General features: G+C 40.2%; 1 protein-coding gene across 5 annotated transcripts in view; it reads left to right on the top strand.

Annotated features, from left to right (window-relative positions):
• Positions 1–20,807, top strand: part of ITPRID1 (ITPR interacting domain containing 1) — a 102,926-nt gene that overhangs the window by 22,638 nt on the left and 59,481 nt on the right. For 4 of the 5 annotated variants that reach the window (XM_055314845.1, XM_055314846.1, XM_055314847.1 and 1 more), the window contains exons 2-7: positions 3,372–3,549; positions 4,818–4,866; positions 5,196–5,233; positions 14,692–14,743; positions 17,747–17,833; positions 20,192–20,394. In XM_055314845.1, coding sequence (XP_055170820.1) covers positions 3,390–3,549; positions 4,818–4,866; positions 5,196–5,233; positions 14,692–14,743; positions 17,747–17,833; positions 20,192–20,394 — 589 coding nt within the window. In that variant the 5' untranslated portion in view covers positions 3,372–3,389. The remainder of the gene's footprint in view (positions 1–3,371; positions 3,550–4,817; positions 4,867–5,195; positions 5,234–14,691; positions 14,744–17,746; positions 17,834–20,191; positions 20,395–20,807) is intronic. The other variant, XM_055314848.1, reaches the window with a different exon arrangement.

Consider the following 20,807-nt stretch of genomic DNA (forward strand, 5'->3'; position numbering starts at 1 on the left):
ATCAAGGTATCAAATCCTGTGATTTCTCTGTGGGCTGAAGGCTTCACAGCGAAAAGGAGCATTTTATTGTTGCATTTGCTCAAGTGAAAAAAAATGTCATATAAAATTAATGTTACAACACCAATATTTTGAGTATTTAAAAAATTCTTAAAACGTGAGGACATTTTGGTACATTTCTCTCTCTTTTTTTTTTTTTTTTTGTCTTTTCAATATACTTTTCCTTAGTTTTGTTTTTACAAAATTGTCCTTGGTGCCTGTTTTTCATCCTCTTTCCTATTAAACATGATAATATAAGAAATTTCCTACATTAAAGGAGGTTCTTTATACACATAAAGATTAATGGTATTGTAATTCGAACAGAAGGGATCTGAAGACAGGGAAGAGACCTTCAGGCACAGATGGCAACATAATCTCAGATGAAGATTCACTTTGGACCAAATCACCATTGGCAAGAATTTGGTTCCAAATGGTCTTGGGGATAAACGGGTTAATCAGAGGATTCAGCAGAGACTGTATCCCAAACACTTCAGCCCGCCAGTCACCTGAGCAATTCAGGGCTGCCACCACATCTGTGTCCCTTGCAAAGAACTGCTTGCATTTTGGGTCAAGCCAGTGGATGTCAAGCCAGTGGAGGGTCATCTAAGCATGGGAGAATCCAAAGCAGATTTGTTTACTTAATGGGAAAGGCATCCACCAAAACAGCGGGGAACAAAAGAGTTTTTCTTTACAAAGTGGTCCCTGACCCTCGCCTTTAGCAAGGGTTCCCACTTTCCTTGGCAGCCTTTTGCTGCTCTAAAGCCAACTACAGGGGAGCTGGCAGGGAGCATATCCTCACTGCTTGTGCAAGCCCAGTGGCTGAGGTCAAACATGCCATTTAAGAACAGAAGTTTGGGGACATACCCAATAAAGCAGCACTTCTATCTGGAACTTTGACGATTTTTACAGTGTTATATTTGAAAGAAATGGTAGCTTTGTTAAAATTTGACGTTGTAGTACAGAAGCAGCGGTTTGAGGACTTTAGCTGCTTGACAGCTCCTGCTCCCACTACAGAGTGGATTGGTGCAAAACAGGACCTCCCTTTTGCTGAGGTTGGTGGAGGAGCAAGACTGTTTTAGGGTATGCCCTATTTTTCTATGATACTTTATCTTTTTCTTCAGACCATGAGCACGTATTGAGTTTGTTGTCTCATGAATCTTGTTGAGCACGATTTCACAAGGATATTTTCCCTCCTTGTGAAATCTTACGTTGTCAGAGTTGAATACACACACAAGATGCATGGCATTGCCAAACAGAACTTTTTTACTCAAAAGAGCCAAAGTACGAGTAAACTTAAATAGCCAGAAATGAAATCCAATTCAATTAAATTCTTAAAGTTTATTTTGTCTAGTGTTATGGATTCTACTACACCAAATAATCCTATAAAGTTTAGAAAGATAATCTTATCTGTATTATTTTTGTCTTGTGTTAGCATCAGAATTTTTATTAACATATATTTGTTCCCAGAGGATATTCTGAAAGTTAACTTTCTTTTTTAAAAATATTTATTTATTTATTTCAGAAAGGGAGAGAATGAGAACCCATGCAGGGGGAGGAGAGGGTGGGCAGAAGGAGACAGAGAATTTCAAGCAGACTCCCTACTGAGCTCTGAGCCCAAAGTGGAGCTTGATCCCACGACCCTGAGGTCATGACCTGACTTGAGCCAAGATCACAACCTGAACTAAAATCAAGAGTTGGATACTCAACCAACTAAGCAACTCAGGTGCTCCCCAAAAGTTAACTTTCTCAAGTAGGCTGACTACATGACTCACTGTTGATATAGATATTAACTGTCTACCCTTTGCCATAATTTTTAAATAATTGAAATTTCTTAGTATTTGCTTTTTTAATCATAAAATTCACAGACATTACAATTGTCATTGATTTTGCAGTAATTTACTATTATAACAATAAGTGAATATTTATACTTCAATTGAATTATAGAATTTTAATGTACAAAGCATGTAAGGAAACTCTCACTGCCAATTGCATCAAGAATGCTCACCTACCCATACTTAAATGAAAATATTCAAATGTTTACAATAAATCTGAAAGACTTGCCTTGATAAAATATTGATTATAAACAATGGGTTAAGTCATGTGACCAGTGATTATGAGTGAGTTTAGTGATGCAAGACATGTTGTTAAGGTAGATATTTGACTATTTAGTCATTTCTCTAAACTTGAAGAATAAAGTAACACAAATTGAGGCAGATGCCATGGAAAGAATTTAGTCAGAAAGCATGGTTTTGAATCCTAGCTTTGCTACTTTAATTTTATATTTAATATTATATTTATATTTAGTATTTATATTTATAGTTAGCACTTATTTAGCACCTACTATGTACTGAGAATTCAGTCAAATACTGGAGATGCATTGATGAATAAGAAGGAGACCCTCCTTCTTAATGTTCTGATAATCTGGGGAACTTCAACCATTTACTCAGATGCTCTAAGCTTTTGTCTCCGTCTCTTACTCTGCAAGTCTCATAATGATATTAATAAAGGTTAAACAAGATAATAGGGATGATCAATATTTCTTGTGCCATAAGCATAATGTACTTATTACCATTCTAACTGTCCCAATCATCCTATCAGTTAGATGGTATAGCTTAATAATCACCGGAATATGCTTTGAGTCCAGTGCCTGGGTTTGAGTGCTGGTTATTGTGTGGCTTTAGGTATGCAACTTTAGATATGCAATCCCTCTGCTCTTCAATTTACTAGAAATTGTGACAGATCCCTTCCTCTGTTGGCAATTAAATTAAATAATGAATGTATAGAATTCCACCTAGAATCTAGTACTCCACTGGGGTCAACAGTTTTTAAAGCTCAGGACAATTTATACCCAATTAAAAAATAAAAGAATGCAGTAAAATTATAGAATTTATACAAGGCCACCCAACAAGTCGCAGAGGTGGGACTCATCCACGTGCATCTGTTGCCAAAATCTTTATTTTTCACATTTTGGGTTGTCTGAGAATATTTGTATAGATGCAACTGTTGGATAAATTTGAAGGATACTGATTATGTTAATCAATACCTTGAATCTCTCTTCCTGGCTGGTGTCCCCTCCATCCACATTGCAGACCCCCAGTTGGATCGCCCAGAGGGTGGATGTGGCCTGATGACAGGCAGGGGGCATTAGTCCCAGTGCCCACCTGCCTCTCCCCTGAAAAGGAACCACTTCTCCATGCTGAGACAGGGAACTCAGCTAGGGAGGGTGGAGGAATCAGCTCCAGAAGACTGTGGTGGCCTGTTGGCACTCTGGCTTCTCCTCATTGAGTCAAGCCTAAAAGCTGACTCATCAAGTCTGATCTGTTTGTATGTTTTAGTTTGCCGAATTTCTTACAATGGCAGAGAGGTCTCGTGGTTCTGGCAACTCCCAAGGAGGCCGAGGAAAGAGCAAGAGAGAGATCCTGAGGTCCACCAAGAGGGCTTGGGCTCCCCTGGATGAGCAGCTGCTCCCGGGCCCCAAGGAGGACAGCCAGAGACTCACCATTCCTCTGCTCGGTGAGAATGGACCCTCAGGGCTACTTGAAAACATCTATCTGGCTGTGGGGAGATAAGGGGGATGAGGGGGTCTTGGCTGGGGGCAAATGATTTTGGAACAAACTCTTGGCTTGAAAGATACTAGTGTTCCTGGAAGGATGCCAGAAACTGCTGTGAAATGGGCACTTCTTACCTCCCCAACATTCAAAACACATACCTTGATGGAAATAGACCAACTGCTCCCTTTCTAAGTGGAGTCCATGTCAGAGACATGAGGCTTCCTGCAGGACATCAAACATTTTATTGAAAGGCTCTTCTTATTTTCAGGGTCTTGCACGAAGCATCCACAATAATTTTAATAGCTTAAAGAATAATAAATGGGAAAACAGTTTTCCCTCCTCTATGATATAACTGATAGTTTTTGTTCTTTGCCCACCACCCAATTCATTCTGCCTCTATAGAATCCCTACATTAAAAAAATAAACACCTTCCATGCTTACTTGGCCTTTCTGGTTCACCAGACACCTTGTGAAGGGGTAAATCAGGTACTTCACCCTTCAGTGGGATAAAGTCAAAGAAAACCAACCCACAGTAGCCTGTAGCCAACCAGAAAGGACAGAAATATTTAGGAAATATTGCTTTCTATCCTCTTCTTTTTGCCTATTGACTATTTGTTAAGCCAGTGACAAAGATCCACCTTAAAAGACTAGTGCCTTTCTAACACAGGGTGCCTTTGGCAATCCTGGGACTCTAGTGCAATTTGTCCCTGGAATGAATGCAAATTTGGTTTAGAACCTGGCAGAGAACTCTTGCAAATAAACATCACTGGCTAGCTGCCTTAGGTAAATGTCATGATTCAATAAGGAGAGGGTCCATGGTGAGCTATATCTGACAAGAGAGAGACAAAAGTCTGGTATGCTTTTTCACTCTTCATGTTCACACCAGGTAATTTAAAAATTATTCTAATATCTCTTGCACTTCAGTGATTTATGCTTCTTCCTTTTCACATTTCCTTTTTTCTTTCTTTCTTTCTTTCTTTCTTTCTTTCTTTCTTTCTTCTTTCTTTCTTCTTTTCGATGTCAGTCATTTGGCAAGTTTATGCTTTGTTCTCAGGAAAGACTAATTATGGAAAGTGGGAAGTTTTGCCTTGAGAAAATAAACGAATATGCTTTTAGAAACATGTGACTAACTATGTAGGAAATAGAGCTATGGTGGTGGTTGGATAATGGAGTAGTGTTATTTTAGCTGGTGTGCTTTGATTGACTGGTCTGTTTCTTTCTCTTTTGTAGAAGAATCCAAACAAGCCAGTATTCAGCAGTGGCTGGACTCTGGATTCTTGTAAGTGTTTCTTTGTGCCTTACACATCTCTCTTGCAAAAATCGGTGAAAACAACATGGGTAACTCTGCTGGGGGCAGGTGTGACAGGTAGGGCTTTTCATTTTAACTGGATACATGAAGGATTGCTCTATTATTACATATGTTATACATCAATTTTAAAGTATGCAACAGAATACTGTTCCAGTCCCTGGCTGTTGATTGCTTTTAAAAAGTTCTCCCATAATAGAGCCTAGTTCTGCATTTGCTCTCATCTGTTTAATTAAAATGCAATTTAGTATAATTGAGTTGTATACATTGTTTGACTCGCAATATTTTTGTTTTTTTTATAGGGTAAATGAAAACTTTCAGCAAGTCATCGACCACACTGGTAAGACAAGAGAATCAGAAGCATTTAGGCTTTGTGGACCCGAGTAAATTGATTAAAATGTCTATGTGAATAAATCTTCTTAAAATGAGAAATATCAGAGCTTGCTAAAAACAAGCTGGAATGGATCTCAAAAACCATCCAGCTCAATTGGTTTGTCTGATACATAAAACAAAGGCTCAGAAGGGATAGGGGGTCACTTAGTAGCAGGCAGAGGGCTGTAAACCAGGCCTCTTGCCACATCATTAGTTCAGACTTTACCAGAAAACTTACCGGTTTCTATGAAGACATTTTGCAAGGATATAATTATGGAAATGCAATTGTTTAACTTTTCCTCACGCTGTATTATACTTTTATGTCTAAATCTAGTTTCTTTCTATTCTTCAGTCTCAAAATTGTATCCTCTCTTTCTAATGGTGCATTTGTTCTCAAAAAGAACAGATGACTGAATTCTGTGGCAAACAATGTAAGTATGTATTTCTGATGCAGGAAATGTATCACACTTGTTACAATGAGATTTGATAAGAACATTATAAAAATAAATTAATTGCAAATCTCAGTTTCCACCTTCTTTAAGTGAAATACTGTATTTCATAGAAATACAATCATAAAATGCACTTACAGGCCCCCCGCATAACCAGCTCAATTGGTGAAACATGCGATTCTTCATCTCGGGGTCATGAGGTAAAGCCCCTCCTTGGGTGTAGAGATTACTTAAGAAATAAATATAAATAAATAAATAAATACATACATACATACATACACACATTCACATTTTAAGTACTACTCAGGAAAATAAAACAAGAAGCCTGGCAATTATAAATGAAAGGCAACCCTGATTACAAGACACTTCCTGATTTCATAGATGTTAAAATTGAAAAAAAGGCGTGTTTTAAAACTGATGAAATGCCATAAATAATGTTTGTAAAAAAATGACATAAATTAGGAGTTTAATGATTAGAGGGGAAAACTATTAGTCTAATGGTTACTTACTTGGCTGATTCTAATTATTTCACTTCCTCCACTGACATCTTAAATTAAGATTGACCATTGGCTACAAATCAGTTTAAACATGGGGCTTTTTTACTAAAAACAAAAACAAAAAACTAGGTATATCATTGAAATTTCCTCCTTATCGAAGCTTCTTTATTATTTTTAATATAAAAGTCACATTATTCCCCAAATCTATGAAGATGCTTGCCAGTAAACTGAATTTAACGATCTCTATAATAGTGCAGAATCAAGAAAAGACAAGAACTTGGGGTGCCCAGCTGACTCAATTGGTAGAGCATGTGACTCTTGATCTTGGAATTATGAGTTCTAGCCCCACGTTGAGTGTAGAGATTACTTAAAAATAAAATCTTAAAGAGAAAGAGAGGAGAAAGAAAGAAAGAAAAAGAAAGAAAGAAGAAAGAAAGAAAGAAAGAAAGAAAGAAAGAAAGAAAGAAAGAAAGAAAACCTAAGGAATAGTGCCAGCATGAGATGTCAGAAATCCCTGATGTTTCTTCTTGCCCGGGTCATGGTGGGAGGCCTGGGGTTGTCAGTAACTATATTATTAAAAGCTTCACTTCTCAGAAATTAAAGACAACCATGGCCCTTCCACCTCTGAATCAAGTCAATGGAGTGTAAAGGCACAGACAGGAGGTGCAAAGGTGGAAGAAAGAAGGGATAACACATCAGAAACGCACAATTCCCATTTGCCAGGTGCTTTATCTTTTCAGCAAGGTTTTTTAATAATAATGGAATAGCCTCTTACAAGTTTAATTGAGCCTTCATTTTACAAGGCTCTTTATGATCTATTGTATTTTAAACTCAGTAACCTGTGTGGAAGGAAGGCCGGTGTTCATCCAAGCTTTGCAGTGAAGAATCTGGGCCACGGAGTAATCAGGAGTTACGGTTTGGGGGCAGAAGCTGGTTAAGAGGGGGCAGAGGAACTTGAAGCCCAGCATTCAATCAAGCCTTCTGTGTGCTGGTCCTAGCCATGCTGAGACCAATAAATGTGGAGTTTAGAGAAGTCAAGAATCATACTGTAAAATGTGGAAGCTAGGACAGTGCCAAAATCTGGTACCTAAAATTCGTGGTAAGAGTGGCAAAGAGAAAAATCGGAGAGATGAAAGAAACCAAAGAGGAGAGAGAAGAATAATCACTACTGGAAGGAAAATCCCATAAAAACTCATGCAATCCTAGTATGATGCAGAGTGGTACCTTCGTTCCTAGGGCAGCTCTAACAAATTACCCCAAACTTAGTGGCTTTAAACAGAAATCTACTCTCTCAAGGTTCTGGAGGTTGGAAATCTGAAATCAAGGTGTGTAGACCAGGTCATTCTCTCTCTGAAGGGTCTAGAGAAGAATCCTCCCTTGCCTCTTCCTTCCTGCAAGAGGCTCCCAGAAATCCTTGGCATTCCTTGGCTTGTAGTGACAGCCTTCCGTTCTCTGCCTCTACTCCACATGGCCACTTCTTCCTGTGCAGGGAAAGCTTTTCTCTTTTTTTAAGGACACCAGTCATTGGATTTAAGACCCACCCTAATCCAGTATGACCTTACCTTTACTAATTACATCTACAAAAACCCTATTTCCAAATAAGGGACACATTTTAAAATGAGATTTCAGATACAGAAAATAGATTCAACCTACTACAAGTAGAATTTATTCTAAGGTTGGTTTCCCTCATTGATCACTCCTGAGGCCTGCATACAATGAAGTAGCAACAAGATCCAAGTACCTGCTCATCTGATAGGTGACACACTGCCTCCCATAGAAAGCATTCTAGGGGACCTCTAGGTCTTGGACTGGGCCCCAAATAAAATGGGAAGGAGGTTGCATATGGCTTCAGTGGTCCTATTGCTGAATTCCTTCTGAATTTAGAGATGGCTAAAGTAGGGCGTTGGCCTTTTATGGTGATTCTTTGGCTTTCATGCTGTTATGTGACTCCCTAAAGTCTCATTTTTATTAAACTGGAGTCTAGCTGGCTCATTTTCCAATTGCTAGTACTATTACACAAGATAAAGCCCTTAACCCATGGCACTTCAGCTTCTTCATCAGTAGAACTGGGAGGGGAGATAAATGATTATGTATATATATATATATATATATATATATATATATATATATTAAGATTTTATTTATTTATTCATGAGAGACAAAGAGAGAGAGAGAGAGAGAGACAGAGACAGAGACAGGCAGAGGGAGAAGCAGGCTCCATGCAGGGAGCTCGATGTGGGACTCGATCCCAGGTCTCCAGGATCAGGCTCTGGGCTGAAGGTGGCACTAAACCGCTGAGCCACGTGGGCTGCCCAAATGATTATATATTAAGGGCACACAGTCTAGGTACTTTACATATGTTATCTTATTTACCCTAACCATCTTCTAAGGAAAATATTATCATTAATAACTTTTGCAAGGAGGAGAATGAGACTCAGAAAGGTTATGTAACTTGCCTAAAGTAGGTAAGGGGGTCAAGATTTGAATTTTGATCTGTCTGACTTGGTAGCCACGTTGACTCTCCAGAAGCCTAGTATAATTTACTATGTGTGTTATGCATGGAAGCACCCAGGGGGAAAGCAAGCCCTACATCAATCTCCCTGCAAGAAGAGTCAAAATGTGAGCATCGTGGCTGAGTTCACTGGCATTTACTTCTCTCTCCAGGTCTTCTGACTCTTGTGCACCAGCCTTCAGAATCACAACATAGTCCTCCAGAATTTAAATTTTTTACAGTAGAACTAATTTCTTATGTCAATTGAATAATGCCAATGGAAAGGTTAAATGACCACGGCTAGATGTTAAAATAAAAAAAAAGATGCATCAAATAATTCCTCTGGAAAGCCACTCGATTGGCTGGCTGCTTGCATCCCAGGTCTCACTCAGGTATTTCACAAAGGATAGTCTCTCACCATCTGCCCAAAATATTTGGACATCTTAGCTGAGTGGTCTGGCAGTCTTCTTAAGTATCTCCAGAACATTGTGCACATGGGTAACTCAGAGCACATGGATGGCTTATAGGGAAGACCCTTATGGACATCCTTCAATTTGTCTTTCTCCTTTCTGAGAACTACCACTGGTGCAGATCAACTCCTTGTGGTTGTCACCAACAGCGTGAGCAAACACAAGTTTGATTCTTGGTTTGTGCTCAGTGAGGATCAGTGGAATTTCCTATTGCCATAAACACAATAGGACAGTTAGAACCTCTTTGGGGTCAGTTGGGCTGCTAAAGGGTACATGGTGATGGATGTGAAAGTGTGTCTTTTCAGGCTGCTGACTCTTCTTAATCCCAGATTCCATAATAAAACTGTGTAGATGAAAGCCTGAGGAGAGGAGCTGGTTTTCAGCAAGCCCACTCCCACCACTGAGGAACAAATTAGACTTTGACATCATTGCCCTGAGAGTGCATTGGAGTTACCTTGCAGGAATAGACACCTACACAAATGCATGTGTCACTGGGGAACTTTATGTAATGTGCACTTGTTTAATAACACAGCAAAGCATAACTTTGAGGGAAAAAAACAGATCCAATGTCCGCAGCAAAAAAAAAAAAATTAGTTTTTGTCAAAGATCTGCTTGGAGCCATTGATTACTTGATGGGTGGTTAATTCGTTTGCCTTTTTAATATTTAGATATTTCTTCTCCAATTCCCAGAAGGATCCTTGAAGAATAAACTTAACATCTTTCCAAAAGGAATTTGTTAAATAAGAACTTAAAAAAATCAAATTCTAAAATCTGGGGTCTATAAGATGAGGTCAATGTAAATCCAATTAAACATAATAGATGCTCCCTTAATGCTTAGCAAACAAAAGCATTCCGAGCAAAGAACTGTGCTAGTGGAGGGGCACCTGAGTGGCTCAGTCGGTTGAGCATCCAACCTTGATTTCAGCTAAGGTCATGATCTCAGGGTCGTGAGATCAAGCCTAGTGTTGGGCTCTGTGCTGGATGTGCAGGCTGTTTGGGATTCTCTCTCCCTATGTCCTCACACTCTCTCAAAGAGAGAGAGAGAGAAGGAAGGAAGGAAGGAAGGAAGGAAGGAAGGAAGGAAGGAAGGAAGGAAGGAAGGATGGTGCTGATGGAGAATACAAAGATGTAGAATATATGGCTCTGCTCTTACATATGTCATTCTGGCTCCCCAGGACCATTGAAATCTGAATACAATCTGTGCTAATTTTTCGTAAGACCCTCTTGTCTTGTCCACTTTCATTGCCATCCTATTTCTTTATCTTTCTTCATCTAATGCCTCCTGTCTTAGAGTCTTTCCTGTTCTATTCTCCTCCTTCTTTTGAGCCCTGACCCAGGTTCCATATTCTCTATAAGCCCTTCCTGACATCTGCGCTAAGAGTCTCAATTTTTCTTCTGAACACCAGTCACATGCAGTATGGGTTCTACCCATATGGCACCTGGTCTGTGATGCCTCAAATTATTAGGGATATGAGCGGCTTCACTAACAAAATTGTGAATCCCACTGAGGTAGGAATTATCTCTAACACATCTGATTTCCCCAAAGCTAGTCAACAAAAGATCTCAGTAAAATTGGTCCAAAATGAAGCTGATGTAAGTCAGATTGGGAAATCTTCAAAGAAGAGTGACTTGGGCTAGTCAAAGAGTGATGTGGTTTTGATAAAAACAAAGAGGCAAAGGAAGACAGTGTCACTGGGTTCAAGGAACTTGAACAAAGGCACAGAATGAAAAGAAAACCAAATGTGTGCAGGAAAGCATATAGAAGGCGGTCAGACTAAAGAAATGGTTTCATGCTGGGGAACAAAACTGGAAATTTTTCTGATAAATAGGGTTTGTCAGCTTATAAACGCCTTAAAATCCAGAGAGAGGAAATCACACTTGATGTATTGAGATCATCTCAGGTTCCGGTCAAAGGAGAAATCACTGTAACTGGGGTCTGTGTTGAGGAGGATTTTGAGACCACATCTTTGTTCACCTGAACAGAAGGCCATGAATAATTAGTGATAGTTGCCATAGGCGCAGCGCTGGGGAATTGAACCAAGCGTGTTACACACTTGCCATCTCTATTAGAGTGAGTTATGAATGGTTTCTGAGAGGAGAAATGACAGATTCCAATGTTTATCCTGGAGATAGGAAGAAGGTGCACACCTTGGGAAGACACTGTTGCGATCACGGGCGGGCTGGAGGTCACAAGGGCTTGGGCTACGTGTCAGCACTGGAATGGAGAGGATCCTGTCAGCTGCATCCGGAAAATAAGCAGATACTCGAGTGAAGAAGAGCAAAACGTTACAATTGGCTTTAAGGTTTTGAGCATGAGTGTCAGAGAGAAAGAGGAATCTTTTCTTTTGTAAAAATATGGACTGTGATCATTTGCAAACAGAGACAAGCCCTGTCGACTGCCTCTGCTCAGTGTCTCGGCCGTGCAGGAGTTAAATCTACAGAAAGCTGCAGAATGCTATTATTTTAGAGCCCTGTGAACATGTAATTTGATTAGTCTATTGGACGATATTCCAAAGAACCAAATGTCTTCCATGAATCAGTCAGAAATGCTTAGGAAAACCAAAATAAAAAATGCTTTCTAAGCCAATAAAGGTGCTAATTAGTGCCTTCTGCATATCTCACTACATCTTCTCCAGTAATCCATTTTGCAGGGTTAAGTGCGGTGTCTGCTGCTTCAGATGGCAAAAGTCCACCCAACAGTAGGGAGGGTGGCTGGAGACTCCAGTATCTAAAAGGGAATCAGAACTGGCATTTTAACCCATGCAATGGGACGCATTGAGTGGAGCAGAGAACTTTTTTTTTTCTTGCTTTAATTCTCTTCCAAATCAACCTTTATGAGACTTAGGGATAGTAGGACCTTATTTTTCTTTTCTTCCTCAATCCACCATAGCTTTGAAGGAGTAAAATCTGGTGTTAAAAAACCTTAGAAGGGGATCTTAGAAGGAAAGAAAAATTGGGGAAGATATCAAGACCAAGCAACTAGAGAAGCGAGAAGGACGTAAGGAGACCCTGGCACACAGGGCTCTGTGGGTGGATACAGGCATCCCACCTTCCGCCTGGGGCAGCCTCGAGCATGCCCTCTCGAGGAAATGCAAGGTCATGGGAGCAGACTGGTGGTCCCATTATGACATTCCCTACGTGTCAAATTCTGGTGGTGGTCAGAGGTGGCAGACTCAGATGCTCCCAGCAGCCAGGCAGGTGACTGCTAATGAACCAAGCAAACAGGATAGAGACTGCAGAGAACGGCTGCACATGTTGGCTCCAAAAGATTGCTCCCTGAAGAGATCTGGGCCGATGCTGCTGCATCTTCGGAGTTTTAAGGAGATTCTAGGAATCCCAGTGCTGGCGAGAACTGGGCCACCAGCTTGTGCCTCTCGGTTCAGGTTCATTATTGAAAACCAACAGAGGGAACGAGAGCCTAACCCTGACAAGCCCAGGAAGTTTATCTTGCAAATGAGCAAAGTGGAAAAAAAAATAACAACAACCGAACTAGACTGGAAAAAAAAAATTCCTCCAACAGGCAAAGAATAATAGTTTTGTAATGTCTTGTGAGACTCTCAACGGCCTGGTCCAAATGCTGGAAAGGCACATCATAGATTTATATTTTTCACTCCATATGACTTGTGTGACAGGGTTCCATTTGTTTTCTAGGCTAGACAGGCATCACAACCATGCTCTCGCTACCTTTTAAAATTGTAGCTGTGTATTCTGGGCTTAGTTAAGAACTCACCGTCTGCTCACACCTCAGTGATATGCCTCGAGTCTTTATCTTTCTAGACCAGTGTTCCTTTGCCATTCAGCGGGGTCACCGAGCCTTTGAAAAAAAACAGCTGAAAACTACAGGTGTTCCTATCTCCACCTCTAAGATTTGGCACTCAGAGGCAAGTTCACAGATACCTAGAGATCTGTTCCTCGTCTCCTACCCAGACGAGAACCCCGGCTCCAGACTGAAGAGCCCTTTATTATTTTCAACTTTTTTTTTTCATATGTTCCAATCACTTAGGTTTGTTTTTCCAAAATTTCTCCCCACCTGCATATATTTCTCAGGGTGAAAGACTTGACTTTCTCATGGGAGTGCTGGGTGGCAACATTTCCAGTTTTATACATGTCGCACATTTGCACCCAGGAAAGCCACCGTGAGAGGAAATGAGAAGGCTGGTGAACTTTCGGAGGAACTGGCCCATGTTCTGAATGTCTCCCTCTGCAGACGTCTGCCACAGCGTTACATCATGACGCAGATCCTGAAGGCTGCCACGGCTCATTCAGGAGCCTCCCAGGACTTAGCTCTCCTCTTCTGTCTTCAGCACCACTAACCAGGCAAATGGACCTTCAGCGTCATCTCTCTCACATTTATTTGTTTGCTCAGAAACCGTGTCCCGACACATACATACAAACTCCTCTTTCTGGTTTTCAAATAAGCGACAGGACATTTCTGTTGGCAATGTAGTGTTTTGAGAAGAAACAACAGCCACAGATAAAAATAAGCTGTGGTATCCTGCTGGCTATGGGAAATATATTCAATCTCTCTGAGCCTCAGTTGCCTCTCTGTTAAGTAGGGGGAATTTTTTTAAATTAATTTATTTGTTTATAAATTTATTTTTTATTGGTGTTCAATTTGCCAACATACAGAATAACACCCAGTGCTCATCCCATCAAGTGCCCCCCTCAGTGCCCGTCACCCAGTCACCCCCACCCCCTGCCCACCTCCCTTTCTACCACCCCTAGTTCGTTTCCCAGAGTTAGAAGTTTCTCATGTTCTGTCTCTTAAGGGGGGATTTGTAATACCCATTTCAATAGATTTGCTGTATGAAATAAAAGGGGTGGTACCTGCAACATGCTTAGCACGTTGCCTTCTACAAAGTTAGTGCTAAATAAATAGTAGCTGTTATTGCTGTAATCAGTAAACAAGGTAATGATAAATTCCTGGATCCCCTACTTTTGACTGTGTGATCATGGGCTCTTTATTTGACTCCCTATCTGAAAAATCAGGATAGGTCCTAAATTTAAGATTGTTGAGAGGATTAGGAGATACAAATGTATGGCAGATGCTCAACAAATACTGGATCCTTCATGTATTCTTTTGCCTGTCCTCACCCATACTCCTCAACCTTGTGGACCACGAGTGAGTATTCCAAATGCCCTATGATCTCATCGGACTAGCCCTATCACTGTGCTTTGCACTTGCTATGGACACTCTTCGTGCTTGGCCACACCTCTTTTCCATCCATCAAACCCTACCCATCCAAGCCAAGTACCAGTTTCTCCACGAAACCTTTGCTGACTACTTCATTTACCACTGACTTCCCTCTTGACTGAGCAAGTACATTTCTTCAAGTGGTTGTTACACAATTTAGCCATTAATTACATTCCGTATTGTTCCACTACAGAGATGCCTTGTACCTTGTGTTGATACAATCTCGAATATGGAAATCAATCCCATCTTCCTACACTTGAGGAACAGAATATCTTCTATGTGCTAAAAAGGAAATCAAGCTCATCTCTTCTTTTCTTTGTTGCAGTTTCTTTGCATGAACAAGGAATGGTACACATAACCGTGAAGGACTACCTGAGGTAGGTGGCAGGGCCCCCGTCGCTCCACTCCAGTCTTTCACAGCCACATCTTTCATAAATGAAATGGAAGTGAGGACACTTCTTAATAATGCCATGGATCTTATGCTCTTGTCGCTAGTTTAGCCACATCACCTAGAATGCTTTCACTAGCCTTGAGAGAAATAGAGGTTCTTTCACTGTCATAAAGGAGGAACAATTAAGTCAACACAGGCTGGCATGTGGGGTGGGGAAGGAATTTAATGAAAACATATGCATAAAAGGCATTTGGCTATAATATAATTCTTCAGAAGGCCCTGTCCTTAAAATAGTTGCATGCATATTCTCATATTGTCAATATTATCCACCGCCATGCTATTTGCTGGGCAATAATACAGTTGACCTTTGAACAACATGGCTTTGAACTGTGCGGGTCCACCGAAATGCCAGTGTTTTTTATTTATTTATTTTTTATTTTTTATTTTTTTTAATTTTTATTTATTTATGATAGTCACACAGTGAGAGAGAGAGAGAGGCAGAGACACAGGCAGAGGGAGAAGCAGGCTCCATGCACTGGGAGCCTGACGTGGGATTCGATCCCGGGTCTCCAGGATCGGGCCCTGGGCCAAAGGCAAGCGCCAAACCGCTGCGCCACCCAGGGATCCCCGCCAGTGTTTTTTAAATTCAAGAATAATTACCATACAGTGTTGGTTTCAGGTGTACAATATAATGATTGAACAATTCTATACATTTCTCAGTGTTCATCAAGATAAGTGTACTCTTAGGGCAGCCTCAGTGGCCCAGTGGTTTAGCGCTACCTTCAGCGCAGGGTGTGATCCTAGGGACCCCGGATCGAGTCCCACATTGAGCTCCCTGCATAGAGCCTGCTTTCCTTCTGCCTGTGTCTCTGCCTCTCTCTCTCTCTCTGTCTCTCATGAATAAATAAATAAAATCTTAAAAAAAAGAAAAAGACAAGTGTACTTTTAATTCTATTTCACCCATCCCCTCACCCACTTCCCCTTTGGCAACCACCAGTTTGTTCTCTGTATTTAAGAGTCTGAGGTTTATGCTTATCTCTTTTTTTCTTTGTTCTTTGTTTTGTTTCTTAAATTCCACACATGAGTGAAATCACATGGTATCTGTCCTTCCCCAACTTACTTATTTCATTATTCAGATTTTTCTTTGAAGTACATTACAGTACTGTAAATATGTTTTCTCTTTTGGTTTTCTTGATGACATTTTCTTTTCTCTAGCTTACTTTATTGTAAGAACACAACATATTATATATAACATACAAAATATATGCTAGTTGACTATTATCAATAAGGCTTTCTGCCAACAGTAGGTTAAGTAATTAGTAGTTAAGAATTAGGAGAGTCAAAACTTATGTGTAGATTTTGACTATGTCATGGGTCCTAGCCTCCTTGTTGTTTGTGGGTCAACTGTATATAAGTTTTCCAATGTTACAGGTTGAATGCAGTGAGAGTCTCTTAATATGAGGATATACTAGGTCTCAAAATAGTGTCCAACAGTGGCAGTGGCATCACCTCAGAACTTAATAGCATTGTGAATTTTAATCCCAAACATTCTGAGTCAGGAAATCTGTGTTTTTGCAAGCCTTTCAGATGATTCTGAGAGACACTCTGGTTTCAAAACCATTGGCATAGATTGAGCTTTTTAAGGTTGGGAACTCTGCTTCCATGCCTCAGCCACCCTTGCACTTTTGAGATAATCTCAACTAGTTGAAAACCAAATATTCAATACTGTAACCCTCTGACTCCTACCATTCACAAGTAAAAAACTACTTTGTCATGGTTTTTCCCTCTTAGCAGATTAGCTATTTTTGCTCCTCACAGAATCAGGGAGCTGTAATAGGACCCCAGAAATCTCTCAGGCAACTTTCTCATTTTGTTGAAAAGAAAAGTGAAAGCCAAAGTCAGTGACTCACCCCTGCTCTCATGGCTTGATTAGAACTCTGACAATACATGGATTCTCCAGGATCCAAGGCCAGGGCAGTTTCTGGGTGACTCTACTGAACATTACAAAGTAAGGTGTGATCCTCAAACCCAGAATGAAACAGAAATATGGCAGGCTTAATACAAACTGAGGGGAGGCAATAAATAAAAAGATATCTTCTGTGTCTTTCCAGGGCTCCCAGCAAACTCAACCATCTGTTAAAACCGGAGTCTTTATTATTCAGCAACATAACTTTCTCTGCCTTAATGCAGAAAAACAATTGAACAAAGAGGCAAGGACCAGCTATTCTGACTAAATGTGAACAAGGACTAAGGCAAATTCAAGATAACTTGGTCTCTTAGGGACACTTGATATCTACATTGTATTCTTCGATTAATTCCAATTTTGTGCCACCTGGCTGTTATAACTGATGAGGCTAGCTGTATCTGTGGGACATCCAAGCTATATAAAGCTGAACTATATTACAACCAGGTTTCATTCTGTTTAGAAGTGCTTTCCAGTGCCTTGCAATGCAGGCCCATTTGGATAGTGTGGCACCGGTTTTTTGTGTGTGTAGTAGAGGAGTTGGTTACTATTGTATATGGATGGCTACAGGAGCCCTGGAGACAGCATTTAGAGATTGTTAACCATGTAATGTGGAATTCATCACCATTATGGGAATTAATACAGTTACTCCAGTGACTGCTCACTGTACCTCTTTCATCACATAGTTTTAACTTCTTCGGAAAGTTGGTGCCTACCAGAGCTGTGTTCTTGAAAGGTTCCCCAATGATTTGCCATCTGTCAAAAGTGAGACATACTGTCACCTTTATAATGAGCACTAGCAGGCACCTAACACTAAATTCTCACACCTTCTGTAACACAATGCTCTTAAAAAGAGGAGCAGCTTCTTCATTGCATGTTCCTCTTCTTCAAAGGTGTGGCCATTATGGGATTATTAGAAAGGAGGAGGAAATGCAAATATTTGCTCAGGAAGGGAAAGATTCACAATGATTTCCCAGGGGACTAAGTCAACACATCTCATCATTGGTATTTTCCCCCTGACTGTAGATCTCTGTATCCGTTTTCGGAAACTCCCACCCTGTCCAGAGGGACCAGTTTCAACTCTTGCCACTCTGCTGCAAGTATACCACAAAGGTATGTGATTTCCAGGCACTCTTCATCCAGAGAAATCATTCTGTGTAACAATGGATATTGTGAAATTTTAAATAGGCACTTGGGAAATAACTTGTTGAATGAATGGATGAGAAAATGAATAAAGGATTTCATAACTCCAACTTGCAAGAACAATGTAAAAGAGTCAGTGGAATTGAATTAAATATCCATCAATGGGGAAATGGCCAAACTATTGGCCAACCAACCCATTTTATGGAATTCTATACGGAATCTATATGGATAAAAGGAAAAGACAGAGAACTATATATATTTAGAATGAATTTTGACTCATATTTTTACGGAGAAAAAAGAAAGCAACATAGAGTATGCTCCTATTTATAGGGTGGACAAGTGAGAACCAAAAAACATATATGTAACATAGAAAAATATCCAGAAGGATCCATATAAATTTAGTAGAAAGGAAGTCAGGATTGGTGGGGGTAATGGCTAAGGGGAATGAAAGCTTTACATGTAATATTTTTTAGGAGTGCCTGCATGACTCAATCAGTTGACCATCTGCCTTCAGCTCCAGTAGTGATCCTAGGGTCCTGGGGTCGAGCCCTGAGATGGGTTCCCTGCTCAGTAGGGAGTCTGCCTCCCCCCTCCTCTGCTCCTCCCTCTGCTCATATTCTCTCTCTCTCTCAAATAAATAAATAAAACCTTTAAAAATGTTTTTAACAAGATGAATATATTTTATGTATTTCTTGCATAATTAAATATAAGTAAGAAGAGTTAATGATATTAAAAATAATGTTTAGTGACAAATAAATCAATAAATACATTCTTGGATATGAGGTTGTGAGCCTTTGGAAGGCAGAGAACTATGTTCCTGTTCCTTTTTGTGCCATGGCTTAGCAGAAAGCCTAGAACATGATAGATGTTCAATAAATATTTGTGTAAATGGACAGGATAAAAATTTGTACAGTGAGGTCAATATGACCACAGATTAAATCTTTCATACACAATTTAGCTTTCTTGCAAGAATTGTTTTCTCCCTTGAAACTTTCTTATCTTAAGGTATCAAGTGATTGATACCCCTGTTCTCTCTTTGTTTCCAGTGATTAGGATATCCAAGCTAAGCCACTTAAGCCCCAAAGTAAGAGTTTTTGGCTTATCTTTTCTTCCTTGTTCAAATCAGGAAGCCAAGCACCAGATCTCTATGTCACATAAAAAAGTGTGAACGTGATATTGGGTAATGTGTGGTAGGTGGGTCCGCCCAGTGAGACTACAGGTGGCTGTTGTTAAATGTGTGAATGGCTAAATAAATGAATTGTAATTAATCCAATTTAAATGATGAAGTCATGAAAGTAAATCATCCAAACTATCTCAAATAAGCTCCTTAGTGTTGCATGTAGAGGCAAACAGAAACCTGCCGTGAAAGAGCTGAGCAGACCTAGGAAAACCTTACCAAAAGTTCTGCTTCCCATACTGTCCATGAGGTTTTTTTTTAACTTTTTTAAAAGATTTTATTTATTTATTCATGAGAGACACAGAGAGAAAGAGAGAGGTAGAGTGAGAAGCAGGCTCCATGCAGGGTCTCCAGGATCAGGCCCTGGGCTGAAGGCGGCGCTAAACCACTGCGCCACCTGGGCTGCCCTGTCTGTGGGTTTTAAAAGGTTACTAGCACAGTCACCAAGGAGAAGGACAGGAATTGGGAAGTAGTTGGTATAAATAAATATAATTTGCAGATAACAAATGTTTATTGTTTTAAGTCCCAAAGCTGAGTAACGCAATTTGAAGAAAGCACTCTATTTCTCATCAATGTCCAAAAACAAAAAACAAAAAAAACAAAATATAGAACATATTTTAATCCTACTCAGGGACTGAGACTCATTATTTGTAAGTATCAGTCCTTAGGTTCTGCATGTAGTGATTTCTCTACAGACCTGTGTAGCTGATGAGGCCTCCAGACTGATTCTCTTTAAAAACATTCTTTTTTTGAGTTGTACTGTTTACAGTTTTTTTTTTTTTCTTTTCCTTCTGTTTCATTGTGCCAAGAACTACCATTTCTTTGTGGTTACCAGTGTATTACCTCTGGCTTCTGACCCACAATCTCCCTGCCCTAACTTAACATTTGCCTATTATGAAATGAAAAGTCAGATGAGTAAACTCATTGGTCTTACACTAAATTACAGACAAGCAGTCCCTGAGTGGGGGTGATGGACTGTCCTTTCAGTAAGTATGTATAAGCTTTCCTGGATGCGCCATCTATTTGTCTATTTAGATTCCTCTTTCACACAATTTCTGGAAGATGGGAGGGTGTGGGGAAATGGTGACAAGAAAAAATACAGGCTTTGTTAAGTGAACTGTTACTGGATAATATTCATATTTTTACCACAGCATTCCTGAATGGCTGGAATTTTGGGAAAAAGATCCAGTGGAGATTCTCTTGGATCTGGGGTTTGGTGTGGATGAGCCAGACATCTGCACACAGATCCCAGCCAGATTCCTGGATTGTAGCTCAGCAGCCAGAGGAATCAACATCCGGGTTTTTCTTGAAGCTCAAAAGCAACGAATGAACATTGAGAACCCTGACTTGTATGGTAAGTGGGGCTACGTGGCTTCTGAATCTCAGCAGTGAGGGTGAGTGGCCGGATGACTCACAGCATCAGGAGGGACTGTCTGGAAGATATATGTAGTAGCAATCACTCCTCTATTGCAGTGGCCTCCAACAGAGACATTTACGTCTTAATTGCTCTGCATGTCTGCTGCAGGTTCATGTGAGTGTTTGGGGGAAGGGAGATCTTGCTCCATGTGTCCTCCTCTGTGGACTCGGCCCCATCATCTGGAACGTCACTGGTTGCAATGACAGAAAAGGTGCAAATGGAGAATCATACTTGACTCTTAACTCTTTCTGCTCAGAATTTACCCATTGATTTCACTGTCAGATTTCATTGTCCAAAATCAGTCATATGGCCATGATTAACTCCAAAGGGGTGAGAATATGCAGTCTTAC

The sequence above is a fragment of the Nyctereutes procyonoides genome, unplaced genomic scaffold (genome assembly GCF_905146905.1).
Source record: "Nyctereutes procyonoides isolate TBG_1078 unplaced genomic scaffold, NYPRO_anot_genome, whole genome shotgun sequence".
Classification (NCBI taxonomy): Eukaryota; Metazoa; Chordata; class Mammalia; order Carnivora; family Canidae; genus Nyctereutes; species Nyctereutes procyonoides.